The sequence below is a fragment of the Heterocephalus glaber genome, unplaced genomic scaffold, assembly GCF_053883595.1.
Source record: "Heterocephalus glaber isolate CG9 unplaced genomic scaffold, H.glaber_assembly_v1.0 deba00001577, whole genome shotgun sequence".
NCBI lineage: Eukaryota > Metazoa > Chordata > Mammalia > Rodentia > Bathyergidae > Heterocephalus > Heterocephalus glaber.
The window spans coordinates 15,171,607-15,197,728 of record NW_028258358.1 but is presented as its reverse complement, the minus strand read 5'-3'; the positions used below and the strand labels follow the sequence as shown (position 1 = coordinate 15,197,728).

At 33.7% G+C, this 26,122-nt stretch overlaps 1 protein-coding gene across 1 annotated transcript in view; it reads right to left on the bottom strand.

Moving 5' to 3' along the window:
• Window positions 1-2,523: 2,523 nt before the first annotated feature.
• The window catches only part of Ndfip2 (Nedd4 family interacting protein 2), a 66,668-nt gene continuing 43,069 nt past the window's right edge, over window positions 2,524-26,122 (bottom strand). The window contains exons 3-8 of the mRNA XM_004845209.4: window positions 24,019-24,152; window positions 18,980-19,073; window positions 14,723-14,847; window positions 10,159-10,225; window positions 7,570-7,675; window positions 2,524-5,889 (exon numbers count right to left, since the gene is read on the bottom strand). Coding sequence (XP_004845266.1) covers window positions 7,572-7,675; window positions 10,159-10,225; window positions 14,723-14,847; window positions 18,980-19,073; window positions 24,019-24,152 — 524 coding nt within the window. The 3' untranslated portion in view covers window positions 2,524-5,889; window positions 7,570-7,571. The remainder of the gene's footprint in view (window positions 5,890-7,569; window positions 7,676-10,158; window positions 10,226-14,722; window positions 14,848-18,979; window positions 19,074-24,018; window positions 24,153-26,122) is intronic.

Genomic DNA, 26,122 nt, shown 5'->3' with positions numbered 1-26,122 from the left:
GAAGACATGAGGAGCAAACAGGTTTCCATGATCCTATTCTAACCTCCCTTTTCAAGGAGCTTGCAGATCCTATGTTGGGCATCAAGCAGAATTTGTTTCAGGTTATGGAGATATTTGCTATGCCTGGTAAGGTGGCCTAGGCAGTAAACACAAAGAGCAAGGATGTTTTAACGGCTACTTTTTCTTCTCTGCATAAATTTCAGGTACACACTGTGCATTCAGATAAGCAGGTGAGGACACGTAGGCTTCAACTGGGTCTAAGGTTAAGTAGCTCCACAACTTATCTTTGGCATTACACAAAGATGCCTCTCTCAATAATCGGTAAGGCCCCTCGACAGAGAAAGAAGTTGGTAGTTAAAATTATATTTGTTAAGTGAAGAAGAATCAACTATATGAAACAGTGCTCCAATTCCGCTTGCTTTGCAGGATTTCGGAGATAATAACTGCCATCTCCTCACAAACATTTCCACTGTCACAATGCACCAGTGTGCAGCCTTGCAGAGCTGTACTTCGGCATAGAGGCATTAAAGCCAGAAGGGTTCTCATTCAGAGGTCACAAAGCAGGAACTCAGGAAATGTTCATTAACCTTTTAAAAATCTGATCTTATATGTATTTCCTCCCCTGCAACAAATCTTACATACATATGTCCTAATACTTTCAATTTTCTATCACGAGTGTGGTGGCTAGATATTAAGAGGATACTGTGGGGGGCCTTGCCCCCCCCCACCGCTAGAACTCTTGAGTGCCTTTTACGGGCATGTCTGGGCCTGCAGCAAGTCTACCCGGCAACAAGGAAGTAGCCCCAGTACCCTCCCCTTGCTCCTCCCCTCTAGCCTTACGGTATATATGCTGTAGCAGCTTCCGCAATAAACGAGACTTGATCAGAAACCTGTCTTGTCTCCATCTCTCGTGTCTCTTGTCCCTTGTCATTCTCACTCCCCCTCTAGGGTCTCTGTTGACTTACCACGGGCCGGGACAGGATACAGTGATGAGAAAGGAACTGACAACACTGCCAGAACCAAAATTCCAGAACCTCAAACCCTGGAAAGAAATGTACTGTCATTCAGGATTTATTGCACTGGAACTTAACTTCCCCCAAACTTAGTGAGTAGTAGTCACTGGCCTTGAGATCATTCGAACAAGAATCCATCCATTTGGGTCTCACAAGATTATAGAGAAAAATACGGTTCAGATCCTTTTTAAAAGCTTATAATACTCATGTGTAAATCAAGAAACTATTTTTTAAAGGGTGAAAAATGTTTTAAAATAGACACAAAATACAAATTTTAAATTATGTAATTTTTTTCTTTTTGTGGTACTGGTAATTAAACCTTAAACCCATGGTCTTCACAGTGACCTATATCCCCAGTCCTCTTTAAAAAATTTTTGAGACAAGGTCCTGCTAAGTCCCTAAGTCACCCAGGTTGGGCTCAAAATTTCAATCCTCCTGCCTCAGCCTACCAAAGTACTGATATATAGATATAGATACATAGATATACATATATAGTTTTTTTAACACAAGGAATTATGCACCTGTACTGTTCTCACACTTCTGAAGAGTTGGTACTTTCTAATAAGGGTATCTGCTACTTTCCATATTCTATAGACAGTTGTTACCTCCAGATTTCATTTGAACTTTGGGGAAACTTCTCTTTTCCTTGCTGACCTTGTTAAACTTTAGTAAAGCAAAGAGGAAATGCCTCTTCTGTATCACTGATGGTGAAGTGTTGATTTAATTAAAATGAGCACACACAAAAGAATGGTAGAGTAATAAAGTGGTTCTCTGAGATCCTAAAAACTCAAAGTGTGATTTTTGTCTTGCTATCATCTCAGCTGTTGCAGGGTAATAACCCATCTCTTCTCTATTTAGGTAGAGGGATTAGGGTTTTAAAAAATGGTCATCAATAAAACATTTTTTTTAAGCAGATAGCTCAATGTCCCAAAAACAAAAGCAAAAATTTAGAAAAAAATGAAATCTACGCTGAAAACATAAAAAAAAAAAAACCCCTGAGAAAATATGCTGAATTCAAAACAAACATTTTTTTAATTTTTAAGAAGTGTGAAATGAGTTTTTCTTTTTTAATAACTCAAAGGAAGTTTCTGTACTTTAGGTCATTCTTTTTTTTTTGGTACCGGGGATCAAACTCGGGACCTTGTGCTTGTTAGCCAGGCGGCGGAACCCCTGAGCTAAATCCCCTGCCCCTACTTTGTTATATTAAGCCTGAGCTCGGAATGAGGTCTGATGTATCATGAACCACTGATCTTTTGCAAAGTAGAAATGAGCACAAATTATCTTCAGGAAGTTGATTGTTTTTGCACTGATTAAAATGAAACTTCAATTTATCTCTTAACAACCGAGACAAGTTCAATGATGTTGCACACTCTAACCTGATTCCACACCAGAGATGTTTCATCTCAAAGCTTAAAAAGTCCACCACATAAACTTGTCAGTGAAGCCAAGGTGGTAATAATCTATTTTGACTCTTAAAGTGCTTTTCAAAAGGATGCACCACAGGTTCACATTTCCACATCTATACAACTTTATTAGCAAATAAAATACACTGCCAGCATGTTTTATATATGGGTAAGGGCATTCCTACAGTAATTAATGGCACATTATCATCTAACAGTTGAACTTTATCAAGAACGAGGTTTTAAAAATATGCTAATATTTCATATCAATATTCAAATTAAATAAACAATTAAAATAACATTTAACAGCAGTTTTAAAATGTAAAATTGTTTTATGATTTTTCCATAAGCTGGAATCATTAAAAAACAACTCCTATTTAAAAAAAAAAAATTACTAAATCTCTTCTACAGGCTGAGTGGCCAGGAAAGACTATGAACACAGTAATGGGCTCCCATTCCTACCCTAGTTCCTTCTCTCAAAAGGGAGTAAGTGCAGACAGTCACTTTTCAGTATGGTGAAAATTATATCCAGGATGGTTGGATAACTTATCCTACAAATGGGGACACTTTTTTGAGAGAGAGGTACTTTTCAAAGTTGAGAAAACAGGAAAATTGTTTTGAGCATACACAGGGTTTCATATTTTACATTAAGTACAGTATCAGATTCACTCTCATTATTTTTGTGCTTTTTGAGCCAGTAAATACCACTTGGAAAACAATTATATTAAACTGAATTTTTCTCCAATTGGATATTCTGAACTCCACTTTTCCTGTTATGAGAGTTAATTGAAAAATTTTTTTTTGTTTTTTGAAAGAGGGTTTTGCTGTGTATTCCAAGCTGGCCTTGAACTTGCTATGCAGCACAGGCTGGCCTCAGAATCACAGCAATCCTCCTGCCTCAATCTCCCAAGTGTTGGGATTACAGGTGTATGCCATGATGCCTGGCTAGATTATCGTTTAAAGGTTAAAATTTAGGAGTAACTTTAAAGGCATGTCTAAAATGGGATGTAAGATGTCTAGGCTGGAGATTAATATTATTCAATTAAGCAGATATTTTTATTTTAACAGTGCAATAGGATTTAAATTTAAATTTTAAATTTCTAATAGCTATCCTGAATATACTATTAGAAAAGCATTTTTGCCTGAAAATAGTTTGTTGCACAGCTACATAAAAATGGATTATCCTAGCCATAACTACCTTGTTCAAATATAATAGAAAGCAATTTAAGACATTTTTGCATTAACTTCCAAGTCCCAGTTCACATTCATTCAAAAATGTTTAGACAGCCAAATAAGAGTATTGATTTTTAATCTTTAAGGCAGACTACAAAGGTGGTCAAGCATTCCCAAGCAAACAGTTGTTCAAGCTCACAGAAAATGAAAGGAAATGCACAGGATTTGATAAATCTGGAAGAGAATGTTAAGTTTTTGGAAATAACATTTTGATGCCTCTGCTTGAATGATGAGATTAAAGGGTACCATTGAATTACACTAATCACAGCAGAGTAGGTAACTGACACATGTGAACTTTACAGATTTAGGGGTAAAAAAGCAAAAGCGAAAAAAAGCAAAGTTCTGATGTTTGATGAAAAGTGACACACTTATCTTCAGAAACCAAGTACTATAAAAATTAAAATTTTAATAAATTGATGTTTGATAGCTGAGCTTCCTAAGAATTAAAAATTAGCATGTATCAAAGCTTCATTTCAATTTAAAAATTATTAAAAGAACAAAGTACAGGTCTATAGGAAATGAGCAGGAGGTAGAGAAGCTATCCATCATGAGCATGGATATGTTATCAGTACATGCTAATTTTAATTAATTTCCCAATTAAGCAACTAAATTAAATATTTTGTTTTCTTTACCCCATGATCTTGTTTTACTTCAAGAGGTGTAACACAGGTACTTTAATCAACAATAAAAATTCTACACAAGGGAGTAAAATGAATGAGGGAAAATAAAATATAGGAGGCTCGATTAGCAAACAAAACTGTTATGTTTTATTTGTCAAAGATAATGAGAAAATTAGAAGATACACAGAAATACAAAAGAGGTTATAAAGCATAATAAATTTTATTTTTTAAGAATGAAAGTATCCCTGAATATTTAAGTGTAACTTTTAGTAGCAGTGTCTAATAAACAATCAATTTTAAATGTTCCATAGAGCTACATTAAATGATTTTTAAGTTTAAAAGATAATGCAATTCCCATCATTTGTAATACTGGCATTCAAAAGCAAAGGTGTAACTGGGGAAAAAAAAGATGAAACAAAAAATGATTTGCAAGATGCAAAATGTAGTACTTACAAATGTAAAGCAGATTCCAGTTGTAATAATGATCACATTCTCACCACACACACACACACACACACACCCCAACCCCTATATTCCACATTTTTTAGAACTTGAAAATAGTTATTTCGCATCTCAGTCCAGATTATGATTTTTTACAAATTAATCCTATAATCATAAAGCGAGGAGCTATTAATAGAATAAGATTTTATTTGCTAAGCATAACAAACATCTAAAGAAAAATTATTACAGTGATACTCAAAGATATTTTATTGGCTTTTTAAGAGACAATGTCAAATGAGAATATCTTATTTGGAAAATTAATTTTTAAAACTGTCTTAAATGAAATATAATATCTAATACAATCTTTTCCTGTAAGAATCTCTAAGATGGATAATCCTAAAAATCAAGCTTCTCATTTGAAAATCCCTAAAACTAGCATGTCCCTTAAAAATGTTCTTTTTTTTCTTATAAAGGACATTTGGTATACCCACATTTTCTTAAAATTTGTCCTAAAACGAACTCTAACACTCAAATTTTCTATATGTATTTAGTTCACTTAATTTAAAATTAATGCAGATAATGACACAATTTCTAAGAAAACAATGTAAAAAGTAATTTATGCATGGTTATTTACAATGTTTTCCTAAGTAATATCGTATTCAAAAATTTTGACAAATCCTTTCAAACAATCAGCACTGCAGTTTTAATAAATTTTATATATAACAAAGAATATTTCATGTGTAGAATTACTAGATGGACCTAAGAGCCAGAAACTAAAGCATTTGACATGGTTAATAATTTCATTTTTATTATACTTACAGTCAAGTCAGAAGTCAATGGCATTTACATGCTGGAAGACTTTTATCACTCAACTCTTTCAATTGTATCATAACACTGATTAGCCAAATATTACTGGTCTTTACTCCTACAACTTTACAGTTTCTTCAAGTATATTTAAAATTTTTTAAATGGGCACATATGCAAATGTGCAAACCAAATAACAAATAATTAAAGAACAGAAATGGCTTTTAAGCATAACCACCCTGACATTTAATTTTGAAGCCCCATCTTTTCAGTAATTTTTCTTCTATTAGTAGTCTTCTATTCCACTAAAGTTGTAGATTTACAGATGACCTGGAAATTTCACATTGGTATAAGAAAGGAATGTTGGGTTGATGCAATCTACAGACAAAGGAAGAATTAGTATTAATATGTAGTTAAGCTGTATTTACCTAAATTATAGTACAATAAAATCCATTTTATAGCAGTATTACATAAAATATGTAAATTCTTTTGATAAATATAAAGCAGTATATAAAGCATAAAACTTCTATAGGAGACCATCTAGAAATATTTACATTATGTTTTAGATTCTTCAAAATCTAAAATGTTAATCACTACTCACAGAATATTCAGATCAGTAAAATTATTTTGCTTTTCTCTTAACTGCTAATACTGACAAATCTTAGTAAGACCATTTGCAAAGATATTTTACTGGTTAAAAAAGAAAACAAAATCTCTAGGGGTAAGGGGATCTTAATGGAATGTCTGAAGTGATACTTTAATGCGAACCAGAAACAAAACTGTATCCACTGTGCTCTTCAGCAGAACTAAGTAAATTATATATGCTTATGATTAACCCATATAAGTTTTAAATAAATTTCAAGCAACCAGATCACAAACCACACAAAATTACAACCATCCTTCAATCTATAGGGATTATTTCAGGACCCCGTCCGAATACTAAAATCCACAGATGCTCAGGTACCTCATGTAAGACAGTGTAGTATTTGCATACAACCTACATACACTATCCTGCATTCTTTTAAGTCATCTCTAGATAATAGATAGGTACAAGTAATACCTAATACAATTTAAATGCTACATAAATAGCTGTAATACTGTATTGTTTAGGGAACAATAAAAAGGAAAAAAGTCTACACATGTTCAGCACAGCTATTTTTCTTTTTCGAATATTTTCAATCCATGGCTAGTTAAAAACATAGATGTAGAATCACAGAGTGTTTACTGTACTTAAATTATACTAACCTTGAAATGTCTTACAACCAGAAATAAAGTGTTTCGGTAGACACTTTACTTATGAGTTCAAATACTTTAAAGTTTAAATCATTTACAGATACAGCAAGTATACAATACTTGCTTTGAAAATATGATGGAGAATAAAGATAAAAGGTTTCTTAATGTGAAGATAGTCCTGGCTGATAAGTAAGCAAATGCTATGACTACACACACAGCATCCAGACACTTGCTGGATAACTAGTTGGTGGGCCTGGGCTCATTTCTTTATTTCCTCATTCATTCAAGATGTAGCCTTCATTACCGATACAAAGTAACATGCATTATGAAGACAGTAACAGAACTATTTTCTTCACACAACTTTTTTTCCTTGATCCAGACTGTTAAATGACTGTGTGACAAATTGTTTTTCAATACAGATTTTTTTCACCAGATGTCTATGTGGATTTCACATTGTTTTATGCAAACTGCATATCCTTTCTGTGGAAGTACTTTGTCATATTTTGATTTTCAAGCCTTCATGCTTTGTGTTTGTAGTTACTTCAAACACATCCTGTGGTCAATTTTTAGAAAGAAGTTTAAAAAGAATGATTTAAAGTTTTAGTTTACTCATGTATTTTAAAATTGAAATTTATGAAATTCAATTAAAAATTTTTAAGTTCTCTAAAAAGGCTTACAACTTACTAAATTTCAATAAATATTCACAGCATGAAAATATATTGACTATGCTAGTTTTGAGTAAAACTTTTGAGTAAACATAAAGCATTTAATATTGTGAATTAAATGTGCATAAAGGAAATAAACAGTCAATGTATTAGTATTTACCTCTACAATAAGAAGAAATATCTTGTTCTATGAGCAGCTGCCATACTTTCAGACATGTTTCTGACTTTTAGATAATTAACAAAGCCTCTGAAGAAAAGGAGAAGGCCTGAGAAAATTAAAATAATACAGATATATTATGTTCTTACACAGAAAAAGGGTAGATGCTTGATAAATGTAAAACAATTATAAATAAGATCCTTTGAGCTCAAGGAAGTTAATTTTCAGGATTCCATTTATTATATAATGATGACTTCATCAATTTACTGCCATCCAGTCTTTCAATTTGTTCAGTCTCAATGTACCAAAATCCAGAATTACTTAAAAACATATACTTGGTTAAAACATTTTAATAGAAAAAAATATATATGCATTTGTTAAATGATTTATTTAAACAGCAAAGTCATCTAATGCATTTTACTTATTCCATTCATATAAATACAACTCAACTTATATCAAACTTTTCAATATAACTAATGATCAAACAAAAACATATTTATTTATACCAAGTATTCAAAAGAAAATATATGCATATAGTTGTTAGCCTGTCAAGCAGTATCAAGTGCTTGTGATCTATGAAATATGTATTTGAAGATATACACCTTTTGTATGTTTTTAAAATTATGAATGTTATTTTTAAGTAATAATAATAAACCAATGTAGACTAAAAAGACACAAAGAGTCAGGAAAGAAGACTTGAGAGACAGTCACTGCAGTGATTTCACAGATGATTAGACATCTGAGGTACCTCTCATAGTCTTCTCTCTAAAATAATATTTTAAAATAATAACCATTTACATCACAGGTATTTTTAATAATCAAAAAGCATTGCTGCAAAAAGCTTCAAAGTTTCAGATGAAAAATATTGCATATGCAGAAAAATGTTATCACTATTAGTATATGCCTTTAAAAGATTAAGCATAAAATTCCTAGGCAAACCACTTATTGACTTCAGTAAACATATAAACAGAAAATGGTAGAGGACAAAAACAAAAACAGAAGCTATGTATATATGCAACTTTCCTCACTAGGAGGAAGTGTCTGTAAATTTAAAATACAAAATCCAAAACTAAATTTGTGCCCCCAACACATGAGTGTAATCAGAACACTAAAAAAAGGAAGTATGTTTGTAATAAACCAAAAAGACAGAAGAAATGTACACATAATGATTTAAACAGGGGCATTAATTTCAGCTAAATCCAATCCCATCTGCTTCCTATATCCAAGTCCCTCCATTCGTGACTTCCTCTTTCTAAATTCTACCCTCATCCCTTCCAGATGCTGTTCAAAGATAATGGTATTGTTTCCAAAATGCAGAAGTATAACTGGAAAATGTGAACCAAAATTATTTGTGAGATCCCTCCTTTTGTCTATGAAGCTGTTATTTTTCTGCTCATGCATTTTTTAAATTAAGCTAATTCATATCTAAAGCCCAATCACTTGATGTATGCTGCTTCTCAGCATTCTACAATGTACTCAACATTCTTTTGAGTATACGAGAGCAACATTTTTATTACTGATTAAAATTTCACATTCCTAAGTAAAATGCTAGATTATGGCTCTAATGAGAACTCTACTGTATACCTCACAGTCATCTTCCTAAGATTCTCCCAAATTCTTAGTAATGTACATAGCAAGTAAATATACTCAACTTACGTTTAGCTACCTAACACTTTATAATTTTTTCATCTTTAGATAAAAAATTCAATAAAAAACACATAATTCAGGCAATCTGAATATAATTAACATGAAACAGGCTTAATGCTTACAAAAGTCTCACTTCCCGACACACAACACTTGAGAAATTGCACTACCACTATTAGAGAAAGAAATTGGTGACTACCAAGAATTTATCTTCCCTGAAACTCCTTAAGATCCAAAAGCATGACTTAAAAACACAAAGAGAAGACTGCCATCTACTGAAATGTTATTGCTTTCTGATGCAATTATTTTCAGTAGAAACAAACCACATTCTTCCTGTCAGTAAGCATCTGAAAGATGGATTAAAAGTGTAAATGTGATTTTTAAGAGTAATTGAATTATCATACATATAAGCTGAAGATCCATAAAATTCAGCAAGATTAATAAAAACACACCATGCAAGACGACACAACAGAAGTACAGTGATCATTAGGTATGAAGTCCTTCCATATGCCTGGCTGATTAATGATTAGTGCAGTGCACATTTCAAAACTGAAAGAATGTCTTCATGATCCAAAAATTAGAGAACGCACAGCATGCCCAAACTATCCTATGTGCAAACTAAATCTTCATATCCTAAGATTATGAAAAGAAATTATGCATGTATATTTTCCAAGATAAATAATGAAGGCAATTATTTTTAATCATGTTAAAATATTCAAATAAAATTTTATAGCATTCCATTATCATTCAACCGCTGATTTTTTTTATATTGACAGGCTCTGCATTTTAAATCTTAGAAATCTAGTGTAAAAAAAAATTAAGTGAAAAGCTAAGATAAATGTTTATACATGAGAATTTTACAGCAGAACAATTATTTCCACATAGTTATAACAGGATTTATAACTTATAATTTTAGGAAGTACCAAAGTTAAACTAAAACAAACTTACCAAGTACAAGAAATATCCACCAAAGCCAATACTGTCCATTGAAATATCCAGTAAAATAATCAGAAAACTATGGAGTAAACATAAATATATTAACCATATTTACATACCTAAATTTGAAAATTTTAGTATATGTGCTGCCGAAGCGAGCACTAAATTTGAAAACTGTCGATTACCCTCAGCTTCAGAATAATTAATTTCAAAATCTTTTAACACTTAAAAACAGTACAAAGATGAAAGAAAATATATTTAATGATTTACATTAACAATACACATATATATCTGAGAAAAATCTTATGTAATAGCAAACAAACATATAAAATAGTTTATAAATAAAAAAAACAGGTCAAACCGCTTGCAAGAAAGAAAAGTAAATGCCACATATTGGAATCAAACATTTTCTCATTAAAGAGTTCACATGTCAGTCCTTTTCTCATAATCCCTCAAAGCCACAATGCTCATCCCAAACATACTACAGCAACCTGCTGCTTTAGATATTAACACCAAAAGCCACATTAGTTTAATCTTATCAGATGAGGATGTTCTGGTGACCCCTATATAGAAGAGCTTTTGACCTTCTGTACACCCCCTACTGCTAATCACTGCCAAAAATACTAGGCACATAAAGACCCCCAAGTCATTGGAGTCCTTTTTATTTTCCAACTAGATGCACTCTGATTCAGTCCCCAACAGTGACAGCTAAATGAACCCTGAAGTGGCATTTCAACAGTTCCTATTAGTGGCTGTGGTAGACAGTTTTATATTCTCTGTGATGTAGGAATATGAATGAGCAGATGGAAAGCAGGGTTTGATGGTATAGGACACAGGTATCTTTTCCTTGATTAGACTGTAGACGTCACACCTCATGAAGTTTACGAAGTTTTTAAAAAAAATCAACCTAGTTTTCTTCAGTTGTTCACATAATTCTTTACTATTCCTTCCCTATCTACTTAGCACCTAAATAATGTCCCCCCAAAATTATTTTTTAAAATGTTTCATATAGGTTACTTAAAACCTACTGAAAAGTAATTAATTTACCTCTTTTAACTGTTCTTCAAACTAAATCTTAACTAAAGATAATTTTGTTGAATGAGGATTTGTGCTTCATCTGAAATTAAAAGTGTTTCCAACTTTATGTAAGCATTTCCAATTACATGTTAGTAACATCCATAAAAGCTTTAAAAGACTACAGTTTTGGGAATAACAAAAATACAAATTACAAATGAGAGCATATCAACTAAAGATTGTATAAATCTATTTCTTAAAGTTTTAAAGTATTTTCTCTGGATTTAAATAAACCATAATCTACTCTTAAGAGTTTTAGAAAATCCAAAGATTTAAAACTTCAAAGGACTATTAACGATGTAAATCTTTTACCTTTTAAAAATCTACAATGAAAGAGAACTTGAAAATTGGAAAATCACAGCTTATAAAATAGGACTGTACTATGCTACTTTTTAATAAAATGATGAATAATTAAAAATACAAAATTTTCATACAGGTCTTAGAGGCTATAAGAACAAAGAATAAAAAACCAAAACAATATGTTTTTAACTTTCTGTGTATGGTACCTAATAAGAGTCACCCAGAAAATCAGGAAGTATCATTCTTCCCCAAAAATATTTACCTTAAAGCTATTTTTTAGTCTCAAATGAAGAATATATAATTATCTTCACCCTGAAGTCAAAGAGACTCATTATTTAAAAAGGACTGATAAGCTTTGGGCTCATTACTTGAGTTATCAAAAATGTTTTAAAATACTAAAATCACAGGGCTGAGCCAAGTTGTTGTCTTGTTTAGAAGAAGACAGGTTGATTGGCCAATCACTGGCTCTAGAAATAAAGTTTTGGAAAATAAATTAACCAACATTAAGAATTTATCTGCTTTTATTTTATGAATAACATACTAGTATTTTATTGTTTCTACCCTGTCTTTCAAAAAAACTTGTTAATTTTTAATAAAACAAATGCAAAATATAGTAAAGGACATATTAGAATAAAGCACTACCTAAGAAAAACATGGTATTCTTTTTTTATTACTACAGTGAAATTGGTGAAGAATCAGAAACACACAAGTATTACCAGCAAAGTTCTAAACCATTCTAAGTCTTTAATTATTTTTGTCTCAAAGGAAAATTTAATATTACAATGGGAGTTCAAGTGAGATACACAGATGCATTTTTACACAAACAGTAACAACAGCAAAAGCCTTAGGCAGAAGTTATACCAGAATTCCAGGCTAAAGATATTTAAACAAAATCTGAGATTCATGGCAGCTCAGAAATGAAAAAAAAAAAGCAGTAGTACGATTAATAATACTTACCAGTTAATAAATGAAACAACGGACTTTTAGGAGGAAACATTTCTCTTAGCACTAAACTCCAAGGGGAATTTATGGAATAGAGCATTACAGAAAAGGTTAAGGTACAGTGTAACAGAGGTAGTACAGTTAGGACAGGTATTGAATTGAAACCAAGGTAAATTCTAATCCATGTGCAAATTGTGGGACTTTAGGCAAGTTATTTTCTTTTTATTCTTAATTCCAGCATCAATAAATGGTGGAATCATTACCAGCATCAAAGATACAGATTGGTTTAAAGAATTTGATATTTGTAATAAATTAAGCCTGAACAGTCAATGAATGACAGACCGCTATTATTCTATACAAGAGATTTTAAAAAATCCTTTTCACATCAATTCTCAGTACATATTAACTGGTATTAATGGTAGCCTTAACTCAGCAAATACATTTAAAGGGAAATTAAATAGTCCTCATAATCAAACCATGTTAATACATACCTTAGGAATCTTATTACATTAATCAGATTTGATTACTAGATCATCTGACCCCTTTTCAACCTGGCATTCTAGGAGAGAATCAGGCTCTAAGGCCCTGAAGGTGTAGGTTATATACAACAGCTTAACTTCCTTTTTTGAATCTAGAATGACTGCAGCAATTTGCCAACTTTAGGATGACTGAGAAAGTAGTTCGCAAATCACTTTCTTTGTTCTGTGCTTTAGATGAGCAATGCCATTTTATAACAGGAATTGATTCTATTAACAGTGTAACCAAGGTTGGACATACCTAGCTCCAATTCTTGAGATGTTTTGCAAAGTAATAACTTCTACAAGGGCAGGGATTCTGCATCTTCATCTTTGTATATTCTGTAACACCCTAACAGACTTCTACTTATGGTAGAAATTCACTATTATCCATCTTTTGAAATAAAATTCAAAAAAGAAACTGCTAGGAGACAGTTCTTATAATGACTCAGATTTTAATCATGTTAGAAGAAACAAGTCCACAGGTCCCACCAATAAACAACAGATGAGTAACCAAAACCTGTCAACTGGTCTAAACTAATGCAGGGCCTGATAAGATTACTGAAACGTTGAGAAGCTATAAAAGAAATTTTACAATAATGAACAAATGCATTATATCCACAGTATTAATATTTATGTAATGGGTACTTTTTAATTAATAATATAGATCCATTATCAAAGTGTCTGAAGAATTTAAGAGATACCAATATATTAGTTAGACCTGTGATTGTATTGAAAACTTCAGAAGAATTGAGCTCACTCAAGTAAAAGTCAATGTTTAAGTAAATATGCCTTGTAGAATTTATATATTTTAATTTATTAATCATATAATAGCACTGAAAATCTGTGGGTAACTTTTCAAAAGACAGTAAAACAATGAACAAAGAAAGCCACTCTTAATCATTCCCTTTGCCGAGGCATTATTCTAAAGAGCTAGAACAAGTATTTGTGAAAAGAAGGCCAAAAGGGGTCTTCATGAGCCAAGGTAAAGTACAGGTTAGGGAATAGTTATGGTAATGGCACTAAGGCAGAAGTAATTTTTACAGAAAACTGTTCGAGGCTAGGAAAGGTGTTGAGATGGAAAAAGAAAAGGATGTTTCATTGTTCACCTAAACACTATCTTATAAGTGGTAAGAAAAAGACAGATGGCAATTTAAGGGAACAACGAAAAAAATGAGAAAGCTTAGAAATAATACAACGGAAAAAAGATGAGTTCTGATAGCCACTTCATAGGCTTTCACTTTTACTTCTGAGCCCTGAGTGTTACCAAAAAAAGAGAGAACATATTTAAGTTCACAATTTACAAAACAATAGAAATTTCAGTTTTTATCTGCTTTTAGTCATACCTGCACTGTATCACAATAGTAGTAGCCATGATTTTCCAAGCACATATATTTGTGCAGTAACTGGGCAAGGCTCTTTACCTTGCATACCTCATTAAACCCTGTGAGGCAGCCCACTGGGAGAAACCAGTGCTCAGAGCAACTAAATAAAGTGAGAACACAGATATAAGACAAGATGAAGTTCAAATTAACTTTTTCTGCTTTCAAAGTTTCCAGTATACTAACAACCTCTCATATACAGTTATAAAATGTTCATACCATGGAGATCATTATAATAAAGTATATAATTATAAGCTTTAAATTGAACTCATGTACGTAAAGTGAACATTTATGAATCACACAGCAAATTCTGTACCTTCGCATTCTAGAGATAACAGAGATATAAGCTGTTATGACACTCACCCTCACAATAAGGATCCATTTGATCAATGAAAGGCCAAATCCACAGATAGCACCATACCTTCCGGCTATAGTATTGGTGATACAGAAGGATAAACAAAATCCAAGCCAGTTGAATATAAATGCCACTAAAAGCAAGAGAAACACTTCTTTTAAAGTCATAATATGGAAAGTTATATAGACATAATATTAACCAGTAATGGCGAGCCCTGTAGAGCCGTCAATAACAGCCAGCTGTGGGGTACGCATGCCACAGGTTCACCACCACTGATATTAACAACGGTTCATTGCTTAAACAGCAGTTTCTTTTCTTTTAACTCTACTAAGTAAACCTTATTTATAGACAGATGGGTAAGCTGGGTTTCTTGTCAGTTTGGTCAGCAAGAATTGATTTCTTAAAGCTTATCACCAATAAGTTAAAGAACAGTTTTAAGCCAACTAAAAACCAGATCACACTGTGTCATCCATGTGAGAGTTCATTCAACCTAAGTAACTAGCCAACAAAGTTGGCTTTTTTAAAAAAAGGTAAAACAAAACAATAAAACATAATAGTTCACAACAAATATTTTATGGGCATCTTAAAGTGTAGTCATAATTCTTAGATGTTACTTTTTTGTATTCACTTACAATCTGTAGCTCCACCTAAGAGCCATATTAAGATACAGCTTTATATGGACAGAACAAGTCACCAAAGTATTGTTTTTTCATTATGTGTGGTTTATGACCTTTCAGGAACTATAACTTTTGACTTATAAATGCCAGGTTCTCAAAACAGTTTATGGAATAAAGATGCTCAACATTATAATCGTCAGAGAAATGCATCATTAGATATCACTACATATCTATTAGTCTAAAATTTAAAAATCTGTCACTACCAATTGTTAATCTCATTTACTGCTGGTGAGAACACAAAATGGTACAGCCACTGTGCAGACAGTTTGGCAATTTCTTTGAAGTCAGATTTACATTTCAAAACACTTCCAGTTTTTTAAAGTTACAAAGAATTTAATTTCTCTTTGTAATTCCCTGTAGTCTAAAATAGGAATGATACAAATGACTATAACAATAACATGCTGGCATGAAGATTCTCATGCTCATGCTAGAAACGGCTGAACTTTGGAAAAAAAGTTTTCTAAACAGATCCAAACACAGTGCATTATATTTTAAAGCACTTGAACTCAAAGTTGTTTCCATAGACTGTCAATTATCCTTTGAATTAAATCTTAATTTAGAGTTCAATTAACTGATGAACAACCAGATTCTACTTCATTATTTTAAATATTTTCTTAAAATTAAGGCCAGAGATATTCAAGTTAGGCATGTGCATAATACTTTAAAGTATACTTTAAATACTTTAAAAGTTTTATGAAAAGCAAAAATATTATTAAAGGATACATAATTTCTTCCTTTACAATTTCTGAACAATAACAGGTACTTGCATTATCAACTTTAAGTGTAAACTCTTTTAGATTACATGACGTAAGCGAATGAAACAGACACTGAAAATAGTGGCAAAAATAAACCTTACGAGTTTTAATTAAAATATTGTAAAATTCACTGTGATTTTATTTGTGCAAATGCAACCTCAAATGCTTAAGGAAACCATTTCCAGATTTAGTACAACAGTATTTACTGAAGCACTGAAAAGATACTTCTTCAGAGGGGGGAATATTGCAGATAGGTAAGTTAATTAGATGTCTTGTAGGCAGTTAGACAGGGCCAGGCCGCAAGGACCCAACATGGAGGAGAGTGAAGGCACATTCACTGAAGGCCAAAATTGTAAAAGAAGAGAAATTACCACACCATGTAGGATGAATAGCAGTGAGTGATACTCTAAACAGGTATCAATCACCTGGGTGGGGGATCAAGGTCTTAACCCAGCCTCTCCAGGAAATATCCCTGACCCCCACCCTTACTGAAAATCCTTATATGACTGCTACATGACTTGCTCCTCCATTTGACCCTCATTTAATCAATATTACCTGGGTGACTGTACTTGTCATCTTATTGGTTGGACATGGTTTTGTCCCACCTCATCCCCACCTTGTAAATTTCCACTGGGTCTTATAGTTTTGTCCCACTTTGTACCTGCCTCATCACGTGGCTTTGCTGTATAAAACATCTCTGAAAAGTGGGGTAGGTGGGCAACCCACTTTCCGGTCCCCCTTCTGACTCTCTTAGGCAGAAGCTTTCTTTCTCCCAATAAATTTTTCCTACTCTTAAAAAAAAAAAAAAAAAGCAAGCTGCAATTTGAAGAATAGTCACTAGATGGCAGTAACTACAAATAAATCTACACATCAAAACAAGTTCAACCCTCCTAAAAGCAGAAAACGAAGGAAAAAATACAATTTCACTCATAATATTTTGCAATATTTGTAGACTAGGAAGCATAAAAATAAGTTGTAGAAATATAATTTAGTAAAAATTAAGTAAAACATTTTATATTAATCTTTAAATATATGTATACTTGTGTTTATATTAACAAACTGCCACTGATCAAAAATGAAGTCTGATGTGTCTAATTTATCAAGCATTTGCAACATTTACATCAATGACATGTTTTCAACTCTAGAAAATAAGGATTAAAAAGACTGGAGTTACTCGATCCCCAGTACCAAAAAAAAAAAAAAAAGACTGGAATTAAATGAAATAGAGAAATAATAAGAACTAAGCTGAAGACTAACAATTAGATTGTATCAAATAACATGCTTTTATTCTCAAGAAACAGTTTATGGATACTACAAAAAGTACAATGAATTTAATTATTTTATAATTAGGATTCCTTAAAAGACACAACCATGAAAGGAATTAATGTTTAAATTACTCTTTTTGTAAGCAAAAAATGTGGGGAGTTTGCTATTAATATAAAGCATTACCAATGGAACTAAAAGTAAGATAAAAAATAAGGTTTACCAGCCTAATAGTACAAAATGGTAATCATTTATAAAGCTCATTTCCTTCTTTTTCATTAAAACTTGCAACTAAAACCAAATTAAGATTTAAACACTATGTACATACATTATTTGATTGGTAACTTGAATATAATTTAATAAACTTAAGACAGCTGCTTGCCCACTCCCTTCCCCTGTTCTTCAGCAGATTAAATAAAGAAGCGAAGCAAGACAGCATTTCAAAATGGAAAAGGTTAAATGAATTCAAAAATAACTCTACTAATAAAGTATGATTCTCTATTTTTAAAGATAGTTTAAGTGGCACACGTCTATAATCCCAGCACTTGGGAGGCTGAGGCAGGAAGATTGCCACAAGTTTCGGGCCAGCCTAGGCTACACAGTGAGTTCTAGGCCAACCTGGAATATAAAGCAAGATCCTGTCTCAAAAAAAGAAAAGGGAATTTTGCAAGATGTTAAAAAGAGTATACTTAGGGCTTCTGACCTTCTAACTATGCACCATTCCTAGTGACACTGTTGTGGCAGCCCAGAATATCCCCTTTTCTTCTGGCTTAAGGGCACTCAAATGGAAGGAAGCCTTCTGCCACAAAAGCAGAATGTAGTTTCATTCTATGTATTCCTACAGCACGGAATGGACATCAATATTGCAGCATTTCTCTTACAAAATATTTATATACCTTTTAGTTGTCCATATCTAGCACAATGGCTACAACACATAATTATCCGATGTGTTAAATAAACACTAGGATCTGTATTCATTAGTTCACCGTCCTGAACAATTAACATTTTAAATAAAGTCACATGCTAATAATGTTTTATTTACAATGTTGTTTTTGGCTTTTGTATTTTTTATTTCCTTATTTTAGCCTAACAGTAGACACGTGCAGTACATAATGTTTACACTCCTTGTGTGGAGTTGGTGCGCACATAGAACACGTCTTAATTCAACCCTTCATCCCCGCTCGCTCCCCACCTCCTCCCCCACCTCTTGAGCCCCTCCTTCTGGTGGGCATATTGGCAGTGCACATTTACACACCTTGTGAGGGGTTGGTGCACGCACAGAACTCACCCCAATTCCTTTTGTCATCCCTTCTCACTTCCCTCCCACTCCCACCACTCTTGATCTCCTTTGAGAACAATTTGTCTCCCTACTTCCTATCACTTTTTATTTTTCTCTTTATTATTATTCTGGATTTCTCATGTAAGAGAAACCATGTGACATTTAAGCTGTGTGTCTAATTTATTTCATTTTATGATCTCTGGGTGCGTCATTTTCCCACAAATGACTCAAGTTTATCCTCCTTCATATGATGTTACTTTAAATACACAACAGTGTGGAAAGATGACTTACTAAAAAATGCCAGCATGAAAATCCCGTCGTTGCCCACTCTAAGCTGGTCTGCGTCACTGAAGTCATCCCTTGGCGGACACTCCTCCTCCTGATTCTGTAAAATATAACAGCGGGAGAGCTCGCTAACCTAATTGTGTTACCTTAAATGTAACAGTAAGAACTTCAATAAAATACAATGTTCTCAACTTGTACAGACAAAGTTAAATAAGTACAATGTCTGGCACTGAGTAAGTATTAAAAAAACAGCAAGTTACTATTTTTCCATGGGCACCCCTGAAAAATGTAACTTTAAAGGTAAAACACACAAAAAAAGGAAATTGAACAACATCAAACTTACAAAGTATCAAGAAGATAAACGTTAACACTAGAGTCAAATAGAAAAACAAATAATCAGTAGTGAGGTATAAATTTGTACCTTTGTGTTCGGCAATTTGAAAAGAAATATTTATCAAAACTAAAAATGTATATACCCAGTGATCCAGTAGTTCCAATTCTTGAAATATACTGTACATATATCCACATTACTGCTTATAAGAAATAATGTATTAAAGAGAATTCATTACAGCAATTCTTAATAAAAGCAAATGATTAGACAATCTAAGTATCATCAATAGTAGACTGTGTTAGATAATTCATGGGTTTCATGCTTCTGCATGTCTTTCAGGCTGCCTTTTTCTGAATGTTTATATAGTAGAGACCTTTGGAAAAGACTGTTTCCCTTCGGGACAAAAATGTGGACATTCTTACTGACCATTAAAAAAAGATTTGGATTCTTCACAGTACTAGGAAAAATACTTCTAAAATTCATATGGAAGCACAAAACAATCCTCAACAAAAAACAACATTGCTGGAAACATCACAAAACCTGATTTCAAAATATACTATAGAGCTAGGCGTGGTGGCGGATGCCTCTGATCCTAGCACTTGAGAGGGTGAGGCAGGAGTATTGTCATGAGTTCAAGGCCAGCCTAAACTACATAAGACCCTGTCTCAAAAAAAAAAAAAAAAAAAAAAATACAGCTGGAGATTTAGCTCAGTGGTTCCATGCCTACCTCAAAAGTGCAAGGTCCCAAGTTTGATCCCCGGTACAAAAAAAAAAAAATTATATATATATATATATATGTGTGTGTGTGTGTGTGTGTGTGTACGTACACACACACACACACACAAACACACACACACACACATGCACGCACATGATAGAGTCACTGTAACAAAAAAAGTGGTACTGGCATAAAAAAGCGCAATGGAATAGAACAGAAGACCTAAGAATAAAGTCTTATCTACAGCCATTTGATTCTCGACAAAGGAGTAAAAACATACATCAAAGAAAAGATAGCCTGTTCAACAAATGATGGTAGGAAAACTGGACATCCACCTGTACAAGGTTGAAACTAGATTCTGATATCTCTCTAGCCCCATTGCTCTCTCTCTCTCTCTCTCCAGACTACGGAATTAGAGAAAAACCTTGCTAGCTATTCCTCTGACAAAGGGCTAATATCTAGAATATATTAAGAACTCAAAAAATTTAATATCAAGATACAAGTAATTAAATCAGGTTTGTTTTTTAATTTAAAATTTTTTTTAACTAACTGTGGTGGACTAATGGGCAACTTGTAATGCCCAGCTGAACTGAATCAGCGTGGTCTGGGCATGAAAGAGCCACCTGAAGATTGTTGCCAAGAGCCATAAAAAGAGAACTGGAGGGGAAGATCTTGGGCTGTTGATTTGCTAGGAGAAGCTTGCCGTGGATGGTTTTCCTGATGCAAACTAGGATGTTCTCATCAGAGGAGGAGCTTGGGGCCTCACTGGAAACGGCTGCTGTTTTCATCAGGGGAGCTCTGATCTTCACCGTGAACATCACTTTCTGGCTCCAACGTGGATCCCTCAGCTTGGTAGCAGAAATCCTTCATCTCACCAGCGCAGACTTTCTGGCTCCCACCTCTGGCCTTCGGGCTTTCCAGGTGCAGATCTTCAATACGGACAAACATGAAACATTGCCATGGGCCCTAGGCCACTGGCTGGGCTCAAGGAGGACACACTGCCTTGGACTACAGGCCTTCAGCTGGACTTGTGTGGGAAACTGCTGGGATCTAGGCCCTCAGTTGAATCCTTTGGGCTTCTAGTGTGCGGTTAATTTCTTGCACTCTTTTGCATTTGACTCTTTGGGTAATTATCATAAAATAATCTTATGTGTCCTATATTTAATGTATTCCCTTGCCAAATCCTTCTGACTACAACACTAACCAAAAAAAGTCCTTATATTTATGGTATACAACTTGAGGTTTTGAAATATTATACATTGCCGGGCATGGTGATGTACACTTGTAAATCCCAGCATGTGGGAGGCTGAGGCAGGAAGATCACCATGTGTTCAAGGCCAGCCTGGATTATATAGTAAGACCTTGTCTCAGAAAAACAAAGAGGGGGTGGGTGGGAGAGACACATACATTGTAGAACGGCTAAATCAAGCTAATTAATGTATTACCTTATATACTTATTTTTTGTAGTGAAAACACAAAATCTACTCTCAGCTATTTTCAAACAGGTGTTTTAATCTAAACCAGCTACAGATTCACACACACTCATACTCTGCAGAAAGAGGGTGCTTGAGCTCTGGATTAGAAAGCACTGATAAATCTCAAAGATTTCTTACAAGGCCATAAGTATCTTGTGTATATTTCTATTCTGCTTCCTATGAAATTTTCCATAATACCCACAGATGGAGTAAAAAATCATAGCAGAACCAGAGAAAACAGTGAACTTTTTCTTCATGGACGTGTTCTAATTCAGGCTGTGGATCACACTATTCTTCTACAGCAAGACAATAGGTATGACAGTGACAGAAAGGAACAGTAACACTTGCAAGTTTTCTCTCCAAAAATGATAAATCACCTTTATACTTTTCTCAGAATCCATATAGCAAGATTCAAAGCTTCCGATTATGTCCTTAAGAGTTCTTTCCTCTCATATGGAAGTTAAGGCAGTTGAGGATCAAATGCCCATAATACAATTTAAGGACTTTTGCCATTGCCAACACCTCTAGAGACCCAGTCCCTGAGAGGAGTCAACATATGTTCTAAGCAACACATACATGTTCTAAGCAGGCCAGAGTTCACTTTAACAGAAACTACTTACTTTATAGGTTTGTATTTGTTGTCTATGATTCACCCTCATTAACAGCAGAAATCTTTAATGAATGAGCTATATTCATGCTACTGTCTTAAAGAGACTTACTTTCCTTTCTAAAGGAAAAGGCATATAGAATAAAGTTAGAGTTTGGCATCTTTACCTAGCTTCCTAATTAGCCAGTTGATGTTTAACTCTTGTGCATTTTGGAGAATGGCAGCTGGGAGAGGTATGAACAAGGCTGTAGCTAACGCACAAAACTCCTCCAGAAGCATGTTTCCTCCTCAGAGGCTCTACCTTTGGGGTCTGGCCTCACCGTGGCAAGAGGACAATGCCATACCGGGAAGCATTTTCTCTCCCTTGAGTTCTCACCTAATTCTAGCTTTCTTGGGTGAGATAATTTTTTTATGTCCTTTGCCTGAACAAAATAGGATGAATCCAGGGATCTGAAATGACACTTCTCAAGTCTGAAACAAGAAAAAAAAGAAAGAAAAAGCCACACTAAAATGTAAATAATTTCACCTTGTACCTGAGGCAGGATGGTATAAGAGTTGATCAAAAAATATGGTGATTTTAAAATTGAATTTAATTACAGTAAAAGATACTTTGCCATTAATCTCCCTCAAAATTTTTCTTCTCACTTCAAACACACTTATTCTGTCATTCTTGTTACTCTGAAAAGCAGTTCTGGAAGTCCTTTCTCACGAGTGTTGTTTAGTTGCACAGTGATGGCTACCTCAATGTCCTGAATTAATTTAAAACATTTATCTTTCATGGTCACTGTGACTTCTGGAAAGAGCCACAAGTTGCATGGTGCCAGGTCCAGTGAATATGGTGGATGACAACACATTGTAATGGGTTTTTTTTTGTTGTTTTTTGGTACCAGGGATTGAACTCGGGACCTTGCACTTGCAAGGCAGGCGCTGGAACCACTGAGCTAAATCCCCAGCCCACATTGTAATGTTTTTATTTGACAGAAATTGCCATAAACATTTAGAACCGAATCAAGACACTGAGGTAGCTACAAAAGGACATGAACTAGGACCTCCATAACCACTTCAGAACAACCAGATACATGTGTTCCAAGTGAGGGGGAGATTTTCAGGGAGATTAATGTATCATTTACTGTAATAAATTTATTTTTAATTTAACCATTCATTGTATTTTTTTATCATGCCCTGGCTTATATACTGCTGTCTTTACATTACTGAGACAGCCACTCCTTCTACCAGAATAATAGTACACATGTATCTCACTGACTCTCTCTAGTGCTGGGACATCATTACTCCAAAATTCTAGGATGAGATATGATTAAAAGAAAAAAGGAAGTTACTGAAAAAAACTTATTTGAAGGCCTTATAAGTTATTTCTCTACACATTTTAGCCTACCTTAATATCGTTCATGGAGTCACTAACCTGGCTAGGCAATATATATAAAACATGAATAGAAAAAAGATGACTCATGATTATAATGATAGTCCATGATTCCAAATTATATACAGAGAAAAATAAATATGTAGGCAGTGAAGAGGTCAGTGGACTCAAGGTCCTAGTGAAATAGAAGACTGGTAGGGTGGGATACCTATATCCGATCACTTGGAAGAATGAGAGGTTAGTATGAAGATAACTAAAATCAAAATTTAGTAAGTAATAAATGTATTGGTAAAGACAAGGTCTAGGATGACCACAAGATGAAGTGGGATGGAGGTGAAGATCAACAGAAACAAGGATGTCAAGGAATGCAGAAGTGAATTTATCAAGGAGAGTGCCAACCTGACCAAAACTGACACATGCAAGAAGTAGTTTAAAAAGGAAAATTACACTCTTACACAGGGAACTATTTTTGGTATTTTTAAATATATACATAATCAATTTTTTAAATATCAAAAGAAAGGATAAAGCTGTCTTACTCTTTGAGATGTTTCTGCTGCTGCAGCTGCCATTGCGGCAGCTTTAGCCTTCTCAGCTTCATCGTACGTAGGAAGAGAGGTAGCAACACTGTACGGAGGTGGCACTGGGTAAAACTCACTGTAAACTTCTGTATCTAAAGAGAAAGATTTTAAAAAGATAATTGTTAAACAGTTATGACTATAATTTAATAATTTATAATAGGTCACTAAAGACTACTATCACTATGGTAGTCATATCATAAACTGCAAAGCATGGTGAAAATGTACAGTGAATGTTTATATTTGTTAAAACAATTTATTACACTGAAAGACACATTCCCATTAATCCCCCTCAAAGTGCTCCTCCTCACTTCAAACTAACTTAATCCCAACATTCCTGCCGCTTTCTGAAGCAGTTCTGGAAGTCCTCTTTAAAAAATGAAAGTCTTTGGGCCAGGGATATAGCTTAGTGGTTTCCCCGCCTGCTGCACAAGCGCAAGGACCAGAGTTCGATCCCCAGTACCAAAAAAAAAAAATGAAAGTCTTTTTAAGGTGTGGTCAAAACTACTATGAATGCTGCTGTTGAATGCCATCCAAAAGTAGGAAAGACTCATAAAAATAATACAAACTGTCTTCTTCCACCTTACTCACTGGATCTGGCACCATGCAACTTCTGGCTCTTCCCCAAAGTCAAAATGACTATGAAAGGTAAACATTTTGAATTGATTCATAATTCTGAGGCAGCCAAAATAGCACAGTTAAAGATACTCATGAAAGAGGACTTCCAGAACTGCTCCAGAAAGTGGCTAAAACAATGGGATAAATGCGTTTGAAGGGAGGAGAAATATTTTGAGAGGACTGTCTTTTACTGTAACAAATGTTTTAAAAAATTTAAACAGTAACCATATTTTTCCATCATTCTATTTAACATGTAAGTTACTATAACAATCTTATTTTAGTCTTAGATTTAGTATAAAAAAATGACTGATAAATATCCAAAGGTGGATACATCTTTAAAAAAGGATCTCAAGAATGAGGTTATGAAAAGGAGTTTCAGATAAGGGAGATAAGAATTTCACAATACACAAGCACATTCTGTGTGCCTATCAGCCTGCATAAAAAAATTAGTTTACTCGCCCATTACGTTACAGCCAAAAAAATTTTTAAAATTCAGGAATAATAATAACAAACATTCACACTTGTTAGATATGCTAGTATCACTGACATTAATAAAGGTAGATTCTTGCCAGGGATGTGGCTCAGCAGCACCACACCTGCCTGGCAAGCCAAGGTCCTGGGTTCAATTCCCGGTAACAGAAAAAAAGAAGGGTAGATTCTATGTACCACAATGCTTGACACTGCTGTTTCAATTTTGTCATAACTATAATATTTTTATATTTTCTGTATCCATTATTTTGTTTATCAAAATTTCTTATATTTCGAACATGAAAACATATTATTCCTATCAACCATTTCATATACTGTACTGCTTCTATACATGTTAATCTTAGTAACTCTGAGGTTCAGTAAAATTAAATAACTTGTCTAATATTAAACAACAAGTAAGTGGCAGATCCGTGAGTTCCTGACTCCAATATTTTGCTCTGATATTGTAAGGGTGGTACTTTTCCAAAATACATTGATTTCAGCAACTGTCCTAATTTCTGAAGCAAACTCAGCACTTCCTTTTGCTGAAAAGTTAAGAATTTTTACTCTTTTGCACTCTTGTATTTTTAGCTCCCATTTTTCCCACATCCACTTGGTATTTTAGATGTTCTATTAAGTATTTCTCCTTCCCCAAGTTTTAAAGTATTTTTGAAATATGAACTATACAATAACAGAAATAAAATAACAGTAAGTATAGACTGCTTATTTTAAAAAATAAGATTGTGTCATTTTTTTTTTTTGGTACCAGCGATCAAACTCGGGTCCTTGCGCTTGTGAAGCAGGCGCTGGAACCACTGAGCTAAATCCCCAGCCCCTGTGTCACTTATTTCTAACGTTAAGTAGTACAAGTAAAGATATGCAGCATCAGTTAGAATCACTGACATTTTAAGGTAGATTCTGTATACCACAATTCTTGATATCATGGTTTCAATTTTCACTATCATAACCACAGTATTTT